General features: G+C 41.5%; 1 protein-coding gene across 4 annotated transcripts in view; it reads left to right on the plus strand.

The window, feature by feature from the left end:
* The window catches only part of LOC119857933 (alpha-1,3-mannosyl-glycoprotein 4-beta-N-acetylglucosaminyltransferase C-like), a 32,822-nt gene that overhangs the window by 16,631 nt on the left and 1,389 nt on the right, over positions 1–14,802 (plus strand). For all 4 annotated transcript variants that reach the window (XM_043516420.1, XM_043516419.1, XM_043516422.1 and 1 more), the window contains 2 exons: positions 8,659–8,840; positions 12,251–12,398. In XM_043516420.1, the coding sequence (XP_043372355.1) occupies positions 8,673–8,840; positions 12,251–12,398 (316 nt within the window). In that variant the 5' untranslated portion in view covers positions 8,659–8,672. The remainder of the gene's footprint in view (positions 1–8,658; positions 8,841–12,250; positions 12,399–14,802) is intronic.

The following is a 14,802-nucleotide window of genomic DNA, read 5'->3' on the forward strand; positions in this document are numbered from 1 at the left end:
ATGGAATGGCCCAAATTACCATTTGCATAGTTTTCTAACATGACTTTAAAGGTTTGCTCTGGGTCATTTAGCCTTCAAGCTGCTTAACTCTTTCTGGCCATATGTCACACTTTGTATTTGTTTGCAGATTTGTTGCAGTTATATAACAGGGGTAGCAAAAATGATTTGCCTGGTCATACTCTGATCAAATAATGTCACAGCATGTATATATGTACATGCATGTGTGTTATATATATGTGCAGATATGGTCCAAAACAGAAATTAATCTTCTTAGACCTCCCAAGCTCTTAGTCATGTAGACATGGCCCTAGATAGATAGATAGCCAAAAACTTGGGAGGCCCAAGAAGCTTAATTGTTCCTTTGGACCACATCTGCAAATCTTTGGCTTGTGGTCCAAAGTAGAATTGTTGGCCTTCCCATTCCTACCAAAAGGTGAAGTCTTCATGGGAAAGTATATTAAATACTCCAAGCATTTATTTCACTGAAAAACAATTATTGCCTCCAGTTTGTAGCTCTACTACCAGCTCCTTCCCCAACCTACCATTATTCTAAAAATACCAAATAATTAATATTTCAAAATACTAAGTTAAGTTTTGACTAAATTACAAGGTGTTATGGTTCTTGTAGGGGGAAGAATCAGTCTGGCTCCTTAATACTCTGATGATTTCTATGAAATTCAGATGATATTACAATCAACTAAGAAGGTAGCTTTAGCAATACTACTGCAGGTAGGCAAATGATATTACCATGGAGATAATAGAATCCAGATCTGTCAGTATTAAGAGATTGGTTTAGGAGGAAAATAAATTCCTTTAAAGAGCTGATTTATAGTCCCCAGTGCAGCACATACTTAACTTTAAGCACATGAGTGTATCCATCCCTCTTTAAAGTTAAGTATGTGATTAAGTGCTTTGCTAAACTGAGGTTTGAATGGTGATCTGGCAATGGTTTGGGATATAGGAGAATTTTTTCTAACGAGGAGTGTTGTACTTTTAAAATAACAGTTTGTTGTTTATTCTACTCTTACTTTTTCCTTTCTTCTTTTCTCTTCTAAATCAGTCCTTTCTTTTCCTTTTTGCAATACTTTCATTTTCAAGGAATTCCTTTTGGTCTGCATGTAATTTTTCCTTATGTTTTTGTTGAACTAGCCCAATTTTTGTGTCATCTGCAAACTTTGTCAGAATGATTTTATGTTTTCTTCCAAATGGACTAGATGATCTCCTGAGGTCCCTTCCAACCCTGATATTCTATTCTATTCTATTCTATTCTATTCTATTCTATGATCATTGATAAAAATGTTAAATGTTAGTTAGCCCTAAGGCAGCAATCTCTTTTTATTTCCCCCCCCCAAGAACTTCCTCACTTTCCCTCATTTGATGTTATTAATTTCTCTTTGCCTCTCTTTAAAACTCAGGAAACCAGATGCAGCATTGGTTTAACTCCACTGAAGTAAGAATGAAGAGAGTGACACCAGGGCTGCATTTGGCCCATTGACTTCAATGGGAGCTGTTGGGAGCATTTGACATTTTGACATTGACAATTTAGGGGCCTACATATGGATTTAGAAGCCTAAATTTCAGTACAATTTTTTAAAATCTTGCCTAAAAGTTCCAGTTATCTAAGATCCTGTTAAATTTAAGGAAAAACAAACAAGGATAATCAAATACTAAAACATCTGGAACACAAGCATTCATCATTCAAGCACATAAAAGGTTGTTACAAGGAGGAGGGAGAAGAATTGTTGTTCTTAACCTCTGAGGACAGGATAAGAAGCAATGGGCTTAAATTGCAGCAAGGGAGGTTTAGATTAGACATTAGGAAAACATTCCTAACTGTCAGGGTGGTTAAGCACTGGAATAAATTGCCTAAGGAGGTTGTAGAATCTCCATCATTGGAGATTTTTAAGAGCAGGTTAGACAAACACCTATCAGGATGGTCTAGGTAATACTTAGTCCTGCCTTGAGTGCAGGGTACTGGACTTGATGACCTCTCGAGGTCCCTTCCAGTTTGATGATTCTATGATTCTATCATAGACTGTGCCCGTGTGTCTGTACAGCACATAGCACAAATGAGCCACCAACCTGACTTGGCCCTCAGGGCACTATTGCAATACAATTATTACTAACAAAAACTTCATCAGAACCCAAAGCTTGGTCTTCTAATTCATAAACTATAGATGATATGGACAAAACAAAACTGAATAATCATTTATCTCCACCTAGTATTGCTCAGTCTTCACTGCCCCAAAATATTTCCCTAACTTTTAAAAATCATCCTTCAAAAATGTATATCTAAGCTCTGCAGATGCATTTCCTGTGCAGCATCTCGAAGCATTACAAATTTGTTTAACATAAAATACTTCTGCATGCCATATACTTCATGTACTATGAAGAGTATATGACAAAGTTCTTATTTTGATCCATCATTAGTATTAATTAACATTGGAAAGACAGGGAGGTGACACACCATTTCTGTCATTAAAGACAAATCAAATTTAACATCCACCAAAGAAATTAAAATAGTGGTGATAGCCAAAGTTTTTGAAGAGTTGGAGGGGGGGCGCAATTATTTGGTAGTCATTTTAGAGTTGCCAACCCTCTAGGCTTGTCCTGGAGTCTCCAGGAATTAAAGATTAATTTTTAATTAAAGATTGTCATGTGATGAATACGCCCAATTAAAATTGGCAACCCTAGGTCAGCTTGAAACACCTTAAGTGGGCCTGACTTTGAAAGGATTGGTGCTCAGCACTCTATGAAAACCAGGTCTCTTCAAGGTGTCTTAAGTTGGCTGCCCAAAATCACTAGTCACTTCTGAAAATTTAGGCCTACATTTTGATCCTCTAAACCAGTGATTCTCAAACTTTTGTACTGGTGACCACTTTCACATAGCAAGCCTCTGAGTGCAACTCACCTTATGAATTAAAAACACTTTTAAATATATTTAACACCATTATAAATGCTGGAGGCAAAGCAGGGTTCGGGGTGGAAGCTGACAGCTCGCGACCCCCCACATAATAACCTCAAACCCCCTGAAGGATCCCGACCCCCAGCTTGAGAACCCCTGCTCTGAACCTTCCTTGAAACCTGACGAGGAGCTGAGAAATGAAAAAACAGAGAAGAATTCAGTTTTTATGTTATACTAGGGATAATGAACGTACAAAGTGGTTGGACTTGGTAGCAGGAAAAATTAAAGTGTGGCAGAGACTGCAGAACGCAAAGGAAAAGCAGCTAAGAAATTGGATTAAATTAAAGTTTGGGATGGTTGAGTAAAAATCATGCTAATAACCCAGTTTTAGAGACAGCTGCAAGGGGAGTTAGTTATTCCTGCAATTGAGGGTGTGCGTGTGCTTCCAAGAGCAGTAGAAAGCAAACAGTGAGAGCTTGGCAAATCTATTTACTTTTAGCTAGCTGAAATATTTCCAGAGATTTTTACCAACTTTTATGATTCAGCCTCCTCCCCTAACGCAGGCAAACTGAGTGAGCCTTGGAAGTGTGGGAGCCACAAACATACAAACAAGATCATAGGCCCTAATCCTGAAATGATCTTACTGTAGGCCCTAGTCTCTCTGCACAAAGCACATTATAGGATTGGGGCCATAAACAGAGTCTATTAATTTCAAGTGGAATCTACGTTTCACCAGCTAGTTTACTCCACAGAATGCAGCAAGAATTCTGCCAAGGTGAGTGTGTATTTAGAAAATACAATGCAAAGCTAAGAGTTTTCAAAAGACACAGATTAAGAGATGAAGTTATAGGGAAAATGTTACAGAAAATAAGAAGCGAGACAAGCACAAACAAAAAGGGAAGAGTCTAGAGAGAGAGGGAAAATGGTCTCCAGATGGAGGATGGAGGGGATGCCAAAAGGCATGAAGACTTTTTGATTTTAATCCCAATTTCCCAAACAGTGGATGTTGTTTATAAGACAAAATTGTTTGTATGTTACTGCCTAACGCCCAAAGCTCTGGAACAAGCTGGGGTAGCCACAGCAGGGTTCTTTTTTAAGCATTAAATCAACGTGTTACATCTGTCGAAATCCTGGGGAGCCACAGGCAGTAATGCCAAATTCTAGAGGCTGAACTCAACAGGAGCTGTGTGGTAAACTTGTGCATTTAGAATCAAAAATTTGGTTTATTAGCTGTCACCCTCTGGATATGCTTTGGAGACGCTTCAGTCAAAACTCAGAAACCATGAAGTTTCCACCCGTCCTCTTCCCATTATATTTCTGATATAGTAGAGCATCTGAAAATCCCTGCATAAAACCTTATTGCTGACACTGATGAGCAGGAGCGTTGATCTAATATGTGTCCTTGAAAGCACACATGATCTTAGCATTGTTTTTGTTGTTGTTGTTGTTGTTGTAGTTATAAAGAAGAAAGTTTCTAGCTCTTTTCTCTGTGCTGAAAATAGAAAGTATTGTGAATTGAGTGCTAGAGCTGAAATGAATAAGCAGCTGCAGCAGGAGCCTTGTGAATGGGTGAGCAGCGATCATTCCTCAAACCAAGTACACATGCTATTAATGTAAACAAGCTGGCTAAGTATGAGGGATGGCCCAAACAATCACCTTGCTAATCTTCTTCAAACTCCTCAGGTCAGCCTTGCCCAGAGTGTTGTGATTGTGGTGCATGGGGACTCAGTTATGCTGGGGAAGGCTGGTTTACCAAAAAATCCTAAAGCCAGCTTTGCTTGGTAATATGTTCAGTCATGTCTGATGCTGGGGCTGAGCTGGCAACTGTACATTCAGGCCCCCATTAAGCAAGCACTGAAGCATGTGCTTAAATCCCATTGATTCTCACATCTTTACATGTTTTGCAAGATTGGAGCTTCATAGGTAAACGGCTCCTAGCCCTTGTGCAAATGGGCAGAGGGGTAGGAAAGCGTGAGGATAACCCCAGTTTGTAATCCCAGCATGCTGTGGTTACACTGTGTGCCTTGGACTGATCACAGCCTACCACGATGTCCCTATTTCTAAAATGGAAATAACTCTTGCCTATCTCACAGGGGTGCTGGAAGGATTAATTAGTTAATGGTTGCACAGTCCATTGGCAATGTAAAGCCCTAATTAGTTGTGATTGTAAAGCTTTTGTAATTAGGAATTTTTGGTTAACAGGTGTGATAGCAGTGTGTTTTTCTGAGGCAGTGTGAGCTAATGGCATGAAACAGAGGGCATAATATATTGACACAGCAAACAGGTTTACAAGCTACGTATACTGTGGTGTAATGATGCCTGGGAGTTGCTGGATATTACTGTGACTTCTGTTTATTGAGAGATCTGCCATATAAAGAAATGCTTCCAAAAGCCAGCTGTTGGGGCAGTCAAGCATGGTGTATGTGTTCCTCCTCTTTATCACAGTGCTGTGCTGTAATGGTTAGTGACAGGAGCACAGGACTTTTGCGAAGCTCAGCAGTTTTGGGTCATTCAACATTTCTTTGGTTTTGCTTTGATTTGCATTGGTCCTTGCCCCCCCGATGTTCCACTCTCCTTTTCAGGTTTGAACCAATCTGCAAACTCAGCCCAAACCACTGAGTTCTTCCTGGTTAAACTCCAAGCCATTAATCTCTTTCCACCATTCTCCTCTTCAGTGAGAAAACATCCCCCAATCCAACCAAGTCAGAGGCTGGAATCCCCTTTCCACAAGCAATGTCTCTTACTGAAAGTGACAGGCTCCCCATCTTCTAGGGAGGGGGTAGCCGCCCAGAGGCCATTAGCACCATATTGTTAATGCAACCAGCAGGCTTCCCCTACTCCTGGGTTCTGTCAGAATATGTCAACTGGCTCTCTCCCTGTATCCTGGGTCCCCTTTTGAACGAGAAGGTAGGAGAGTAGGGATCTGGCAGCTCTGAGTGGAAAAGGAAGGTGCATTGAGAAGGCCGGGTCTTTAGCAGGTGGGATATCTTTCAGGGGAAAGAGAAAGAGAAATCTTTTCCCATGAAAACCTGAAGTGTCCGTCAGTAGATGAGACTTGGGAGCAAGTCATGGGAGGAAACAGAGAAAGGGGGGGATAGAGGCAAAGCAGTGACGGTGTGAGAGGCACCTAACAGAGGAGGCTAGCAGGATGTGTGTCAGGGAGCCATGTCCTGGCTCAGGGCTGGGAGGTTCCGTGGCAGTTGGGAGGCAGCCAGTCTGGGGGAGAGACATGTTGTCGGTTGGGAGCCTCCATGCCACAGCGCCTTGAAGGAAGTTGCTTCAGGAAAATGGACTGCGCCTAACCACTGCGCTGTGCCTTCCTAGTCCTGCCGCTCTGGCTGCCTGAGTCACCTCTAGAGTGTCCTACTTGTGTTGGAACCTGGACAGCCCAGTAAGCGCCTGCTGATGCTGTTTCCCCATATGGGCCTTCAAACCTATAGCTGGGACGAGGGTAAAGGGAGATGAGGGAGCGACTGAAGCTGCTGCTGCCACAACCCTGCCTTGGAGGTGGTGCAGGGGGCCTTTATTCCTCAGGAGGCACAATGGCTCCCCGAGCAGCTCCCAGCGTGTGGGGAGATAGTGCACAGACTGCTACAGCTCCCCAAGCAGCGCCCACCGCCCTTGCAGCTGGCTAGCGGCACTAGCCCTAAGGGTAATAGTCAAGCCCAGGGACTGTACTCATGGCTGGAGCCCGTTCAGGTGGCAAAGCCACCCCCTGGCCCATGTTGGCTTTTTTAACAAGAGGATTAACTTCACAGCCCGCTAAGTGTTAGTTAGTCTGGGCATTGTTGTCCTGAGGGACTAAGTGACAAATGTGTCCCAGTGCCGATCCAATGTGTTAGGCAGAGGCTGATAAAACACTAGAGCAACATATTGCCAGCTGCAGGGGACCCTGACCCAGAGTTAAATGTGGCCTACCACTCTTCAGGGCACTGACTGTAACTTGCCCCTCGTAGTTCACATTCAGGAGACTATGTGCTCCCAGTGGATTTCTGACCTCTCCCCGTATAGTGCAAACAGGACATAAGGCTGGGATTTTTCAGAGGGGTTTTAGGTAGTGCTGACTGGAAAATATTGAAATATGGGGGGCAGCGGAAGCATAAAAATGTTAAATTTTTCCAAGGAAAATTTTTTGATTTTACAGCGAAAAGTCAAGAACTGAAATAACTTGCTCAGGACATGCCATTATAGTGCCTCGTGGAATATTGGGTGCCTCATGCTCTGATTCTCATCTATATGTTGGGCTACCTGGTTGGATTACATTTCCCATGATGTGCCATGGTCTCACCTCATTCTGAAGGCAGTCATTTGCCTCATAGGAGTGCCTGGCTGTGGTACATTATGGGAGCTATAGTTTGGCTGAGGAGACCAGCCCATAGAAAAGAATGGGGACATGAGGAAAATGAACTTCAAAACCCATAAGGTCTGGTGGCAGACCATTTCTGATGAGCTATTTCAGTTTTTGGATGTTTGTTTTTGTGATGAAAAATAAAAAATGTTCACAAGTAGGCACTTTTCCTACATAGTTTTGTTTTGTCACCCCTGCAATTTTCTATTGAAAAACAGTTTTGACAGAAATTTTTCAATCAGACCAACTCCTTATTGACTTTTCCAGTATTGCCAGTCCCAAGCACTGAAAAATCATACACCTCATTCCCCAAGATCAGGGCTATTGCAGTAGAGAAAAAGATTGGCTATAAGAACTGATGTGGAAAGGTTCAGTAGTGTTCTCAGGCAGTGCTGTCTGTAAAATGCAAGGAATTATCTCTGTGAATAGCATTTCCCTCTCATATGTCCCTGGAATCTATTGGTGCACAGTCTAATTGTATTCTTATGAAGCAGTGGTTCTTAACCCGGGGTACATGTACCCCTGGGGATACGCAGAGGTCTTCCAAGGGGTACAGCAATTCATCTAGATATTTGCCTAGTTTTACAACAGGCTACATAAAAAGCACTAGCAAAGTCAGTACAAACTAAAAATTTCATACATACAATGACTTATTTATACTGCTCCAGATACTATACACTGAAATGTAAGTACAATATTTATATTTTATATTTGATTTATTTTATATGGTAAAAATGAGAAAGTAAGCAATTTTTCAGTAATACTGTTCTATGACACTTTTGTATTTTTATGTCTGATTTTTTGTAAGCAAGTAGTTTTTAAGTGAAGTGAAACTTGGGGGTACACAGGACAAATCAGACTCCTGAAAGGGGTACAGTAGTCTGGAAAGGTTGAGAGCCACTGTTATAAAGGATCTTCCACAGAGCCCCAGTGGGAGGAACAATGATACAAATCTACATCTCTTTCCCTTCCATGCCCCACTCCAAGTGAACTGACAGATCAAAGGTCATCTGAGCTCAGAATCAGAGAGGACAATCCACACCTATGCGCAAAGGTACAAATTCAGCCCTGGTGGATTCAATGGAGTGGCACCTGCTAACACCAGATTTGAATATGACCCATTGAATTCTGTGGAATTGCAGTCACATATGTGAGAGCAGGACTGGGTCCTTAATTTATTGTCAAAATCTAGCTGTGTTAAAGGTAATAGCATTGTGTACAAAGAGGAAAAAATGGCAATTTCATGTTTCTGCTTTCAAGAGCAGAATGTATCCAGCGTGATCAAATATATGTTGGGTACTAAAATATATAGGCATTCACTGAATAATATTATTCAGTACATACTAGCCCACTGTGTTCTAGATTTTGGTTTCTTACCTACCTGATACATTGTTTTTATTAAAAGGAGGAAAAGCAACAATGAAAACCCGGAACTTACCAAAGGTACTAGCCTGGTATTGGAGAATCTTTCCGAGATTATTTTTTCTCTTAGTGCTTTTCATCACATTGTTTGCCATTATTTGGAGCCAGAACAAAGAAGAGTGTAACTGCTTAAAAATGGGAGAGCCTGGATTAACGTCATTTTACGTAGGTAACGAAAGGAATGAGGCACAAATTCATATAGAATAAGGTTATTTGTTATTGGTGGAATATATACAATGAGTTGATAAAATATCACAAAAGGGGAGGAGGTTCTGAACAGCTATTTCAGAAAAAAAATGCATATAAATCTATTTAATGAAAAATTCTGAATCTTTGACAAGACACTGCATTGTAAGTTTTCCAATGATGCAAACATTTTTCAGCAGTTAAAAAAATATGCAGATCTTTAATGGCAGTAGTGACTTGCAATACTCATGCTGAAAAAGGCCCTTTCCACTATAGGGAAGAGAGCTTTGGCAGTATTTACCAACTAGATTCCTCTCCGTGAAATTTGTCATAACAGAACTCAGGCTGACTTTTGTCGCCATTATTCCTTGAATTTAAAAAAAAAAAAAAGTCTGACGTTTGTTTAGGCTGATCAGGTCTGCAAAGCCATGGTTCATATATTTTGGATCCTCCAGTCCTGATGCTTTGCAGTGTCTTGGGAGTTTATCTATGCATTAGAGTGTCTGTGTGTCTGTGGAAGAGTGGGGAATAGAGGAAAAATTAGGTTACTTACTAGTAATGAGGATTAATTAGCTAATGTCTGCAAAGCGCTTTGAAGATGAAAAGCACTATATGAGTGTAAATAGTATTAAGTAATTGAAGTTCTTTGATTGCCTGCTAGTTGAAGGGATAACAGCAGTCCTTTCCACCCCACCTTGTCTTGCTTGTGTTTCACTATTAATCTTACCTTGTTTCTGTTTGACTGTGCAGTATTCACTACCAACAGACACCTATCAGAGTGCCAACTCTAATCTGTCACAGAATCAGAGGTGCTAATAGGGCCATGGGTATGTTAAAGAGGGGTTTGCATTCAGGTCCACACTCCAAATATGAAACTTTCTAAGTCAAAACTGTGCCCAAAGATCAGGTTTGTACACACTATAAAAGAGTCCCCTGAGTCTTCTTGCCCAGATGGTCAGGGAACCTGACCACACCCAGTTATTTATACTGGGTGTTTTCAGTTCACTCAGGCCCCAGCTCTTTACAATTTGCAAGGGGCCCTGGCCATTTGCAGATCTTCTTAAGTCTTTCTGGTTTACTCTGGGAGTTTGCTGCACTTTCCATAGGGCCAAGATGAAGGGCTCCCAGCTGGAAGTTCCTTCTGTGGCTCCAGAAGACCCTCCAGCAGTCTCCTGCTCCTTTCCCTCAGATGACTTCATTTTCCTCCCTTTTAAAGGCCCCCTCCCAATCATACATGACTGATTGGATACAGGTCTGGAGGAGTGGGGATAGCCCTGTCCCCCAGACCTGTCTGGCATCCTCCTTGCCAGTGTGTGGTCGATACACCCTGTAGCACACACCCGTAGACCAGGGTGAAATAGTGCACTGTGTTATGGCTGACACAGTGACACTGTTCAGTGAGAAAATTTTCAGAGTTGCAGTGGGTGCCAAGGAGGAAAAAAAGCAAACATGGTATTGGTCTTCAAATGCAGAAAGATGAGAGAACCTGGCAACTCTTAGCTAGTAAGTTTAACATTAAGCACTAGTGAAATAACAGAACTATTATCAAGAGCCAAAACTCACAAAACACCTATAGGAGAATGGAACCATGAGCAATAAACAATGTGAAGTTATAAAAAACAAATCTTGTCAGACAAACCCGCATTTATTTCAACAGAATTCTGAAATTCTGGGTGATAGGAATAAGATAGATATCCATTTGGAGTTTATTAAAGCATAGCTGCTTTCATAATCTTATTCCTTATTAATTCAAATTGGCTTGGATATAAACACTATCATATGGGATGGAAAGTCACAGAAGTTCTGTAAACAAAGGCTAATGATAGGCAACAATGTATTGGAGTCGGGGAGAGCGTTTAATGGAGTGCTGTTGGGGCAGGTCATGCCCTGTCTTATTTAACATCTTGTTGATAATCTGAAAGAGGGAATAAACAGCAAATTGTTAAACTTCCTAGATATATTAAATTCAGCAGTGTTACTACAGGACAAGAAATAATCCAAAGAATGTTAAAGGGTTGGTAAAAGGAAAGAATATACTGTTGTGTTGTTGACAACCTTGTGGGATTTTACCTAAAATAAATATAAATGACTGATACTCAGTATCTGCATAATTTCCTTGTATTTCCCTGTATCCACAATAGGAAATAATATAAATACAGAGGTGAGCTACCTATACATTTTATTTAACTATCTGAGTCCATTGGCAAGTTTCATGTCCTGCCCCAAAATGAGAGTCATCTTGGAGAAGTGAGTTAATACACTTGAGGAAAAATAATCCAAAACACAGCTGTTCAGTGGAGAGAAACCTGAAAAGCAGTAGTGCACAGCCATAGGGGTGATTGTGGACAGCAAATTGGATATGAGATTACAGGGTATAAAGCAGCAAAAACTCTGAATGAAAATTTGGTCTACATGAGCAGAGTAGTCTTTGCTAGTAGTTACAGCAGAGGTTTGGAAGACAGGTCTCCTGGGTTCTATTCCCAGTTCTGTCACTACTCCTTATGCACTTTAGCACATGGGTTCTCAACCGTTTTCTTTCTAACCCCCCTTCCCCCTCCCTGCCCCATATGCTATAAAAACTCCATGTGCACAATAACTGGGTTTTTGTATTTAAAAGACAGAGCGGCATTAGGGAGTAGCAAGCAGGGCAATTTCCAGGGGCCCCACACCACAGGGGCCCCCCACAAAGCTACATTGCTCAGGCTTTGGCTTCATCATCAGGTGGCAGAGCTCAGGCCCTCAGGCTTCAGCCCCATGCGGTGGGGCTTCGGCTTTCTGCCCTGAGCCTCAAGTGAGTCTAATGCTGGTCCTGCTTGGCAGACCCCCCGAAACCTGCTTGGGGCCCCCTGGGGGCCCTGGACCTCAGATTGATAACCCCAGCCCTCACACAGGTCATGTAACTTCTCTGGACCCTCAGTTTACTTATAGGCAAAACAGGTCTAATAATAGCTACATTACAGAGGAGTTTGTGAGGCTTAACTTGCTAATATTGAATTTGTTAATTAGCCTGGAATTCTGGGATGCTTGTTGTTCTCTAAGTTAAGAATTCTGCTAGGGATTTTTGAGAAGTTGCATTTAATTTAAAGAAGAAAAAAACCTCTCATCATAGAGAGCATAAAGCTTTTGCTAATGCATATTATTCCCTCTCTATAAATATCTGTGAGGAAAAGGATTCTAACAGCACTTTTCTGTGCCCTGGTTCCCACTGCTGTACCTTGCTATAATACAAAAATACATAAATAGCAACAATAATGTCCTTCACGTATTGGAGCATTGGAAGATTGACAGATATAAAACAGACTAATGTATAGGAACAATACTGTATATATTGTATGCTGTAGCTTGCATCAGTCACACATATTAGAAAGTAACAGTGTTTTGTTTTTAAGGCCACAGCTGGAGAGGAGGCGACGGCTGTCTTGGAGGCTCCTGTTTGTGAGATGCCACAAAATCAAAATTTTACTGTAAAAGGAAGTGTGATAGACCCTTTACCGATTCCATATGAATATCTCTTAGGCTCTCGTCCTACTAAAAAAAGTGAGTGTTGATTGTAAGATGGACTCTGGTCAGCCCAGTCCCTTGCTGTTATATTCAGAACAAAAGTATTAACATGTGGTGCAAGCAAATTATCAAAATAACAAATGACCTTAAAAAGTGAGAGATCTGAGAGGTGAAATCACCCAGGTTTCCCTGAAACATCACGAGCCACAAAAGAGGGAGAATTCCATCTCTGTTTTGGTCCAAAGAAACTCTGCCCACCAAATCTCTCTAGCACTATAGCAACATTATAATACTGGCCCCAATTCAAGGTACTTAATCACATGCTTCATTTTAAATATGTGAGTAATCTCACTTATTTCAATAGGACTACTCACAGTCTTAAAGTTAGGAATGTGCTTAGTATCTTACTGAATCAGGGCCACTATGATATCAGACCAATGAGACATTGGTTTTTCATCCCTGAGGAAAAACACAATATAAGTTCTGGAGTTTCCCCTATAAATCAGAACAGAATTTGGCCTGTTCTTCCTAGCAGCTTCTGAAATTAATCTTTTAATGGGTGTCATATACACCATGTTTGTCATTTTCCTCTTTTTCACTGAAAACTACCAGTAAACAATGTACATATGGATCTCCAGTACCACTGCATGTAAGTGCATGTTGGAACAATCAAGAATAAGGTGCTGATCTTGCAAGCAGCTCCACATGACAGGAACTCCTGGGAGGGGATGGCTGGAGCACTCCCTGGGCTAAGGCTGGGGAAGAGCGGGGTGTAGGGGCTCATGCACCGGAGGTCAGGCTAGTGGTGGGCTGGGGCAATGGCCAGTATTTCTGCCTCTTGGAGATGGCAGCCTTTCTGCCTCTTGGAGGTTTGGCCCTAGTGCCCCTGGAGATGTGGGCCAAATTTAAGTGAGTGGCATTGCAGCCTAGCACATGGGGTCACAGCACTGCTCAGGTTTGGCATCCTAGGCAGCTAGGCCTCTTCTCAACACTCCTACCAGATGGCCATGGTGTAAGAGGAGAAGGGCTTCTGGAGGGGTCAGGTTTCTCAGGTCACTTTTTGTGGTTCAGCTCATCCTTGACTTGTTCTGCCTCCTTGCTAGTGTCATGAGCCATCAGAGCCACAGTGTCCTCTTTGGAGTACTGTTGGCTGGCCAGGAAGCCCACCCTTCTTCCCAGGGGGAAAAGAATCAGCTTTCCTCCTCATTTGCCTGCCCAATCACCCAATGCCTCAGAGACAGTCCCCTATTTGTATTTATTCAGATCAAACTTGTGTCCAGAGCCAGCTGAGACTCCGTACCCCTTTTCCTTTGGAGCTGGTAAAGTTTCTCTCTTAGTCATGCCTGTTTTTCAAAAGGTAGCAAGGCTTAGGTATCCAATGTATTAATGTACTGGCTCTTTTCTGATTTTTACGTTCTCCAACAAGTTCTGCTTTTGGCAGGAACCTCCCCCCCATAGCTGGAGAGTCAGTTGGACATGGTCAAGTTCATGTGTAAGTCACATTTCATAAAGACACCCAAGCATGTAGCCTACTTAGCAAACATTTCCCAGAACAAAAGAAGAGAGTGTGGGTATTAGATTTTTTAAAGCATCAAATTGGCATGCATATGTAAACTAAATATTCTAGATATATTAATATTAAACATATTTCACACTAGGTTTTTTAAAAAGTCTTGTCTGATCTTTCCCTGATGGTTTAGAATAATAACCTTATCTGGAGATTTTAAGAAAGTCCTAGTGGTAGATCTGTTAAAGGTGAAAGTTGGATAAGTTGTTATTCCTGATGTCCAGTACAGTGAAAAAAAATGCTAAATCCTATGGTGACCTGGGGTTCTGAAGGCTACTTTTTTGTCAACAGTAAAAGGAAGCAACCAAATCTCACTGCTCTACCATGTTATTTGTACTTGGCTGGCACAGGCTTTCATTTTAGTACCAGGGAACTGAGTTCAAACTTGTATGCATGTGCCCTGAGTTGCAAACTTCCACTCCCAGACTAGGCACTGAATCTAAGGTCTTACACTGAAATCAATCGGTGTAAGAGGGAAATGATTGTGATACAGAGTACTTTCTCCCTGATTCTCAGATGTATATCTGTCTGTATGTCTCACTCTAGATATACACATTTACATTTATAATCACTAGAGTCTTAGCACAATGCTCAGCTCACTAATTACATATTATGCAGTTACACAAATAATTAATAAATGGAGATGTTCTCATATTTACAGACTGTATGTCACATGCTCTAGCTAGTTTAAGGAAGGTGTGTGTGTGTGGGGGGGGGCAATTTCCATAGTGCACAGGGCCCTAAAATTCTTTAATTTGGCCCTGCATATTTCACTGAGCAATTGGATCTACTATGGGAAAACACAGGCCCAAACCAGCAAAACTATAATTTCACATGACTCTGCCTCTAGTTTACCAGAGTAGGAACAGTTCA

The sequence above is a fragment of the Dermochelys coriacea genome, chromosome 6, assembly GCF_009764565.3.
Source record: "Dermochelys coriacea isolate rDerCor1 chromosome 6, rDerCor1.pri.v4, whole genome shotgun sequence".
In the NCBI taxonomy this organism is placed as follows: domain Eukaryota; kingdom Metazoa; phylum Chordata; order Testudines; family Dermochelyidae; genus Dermochelys; species Dermochelys coriacea.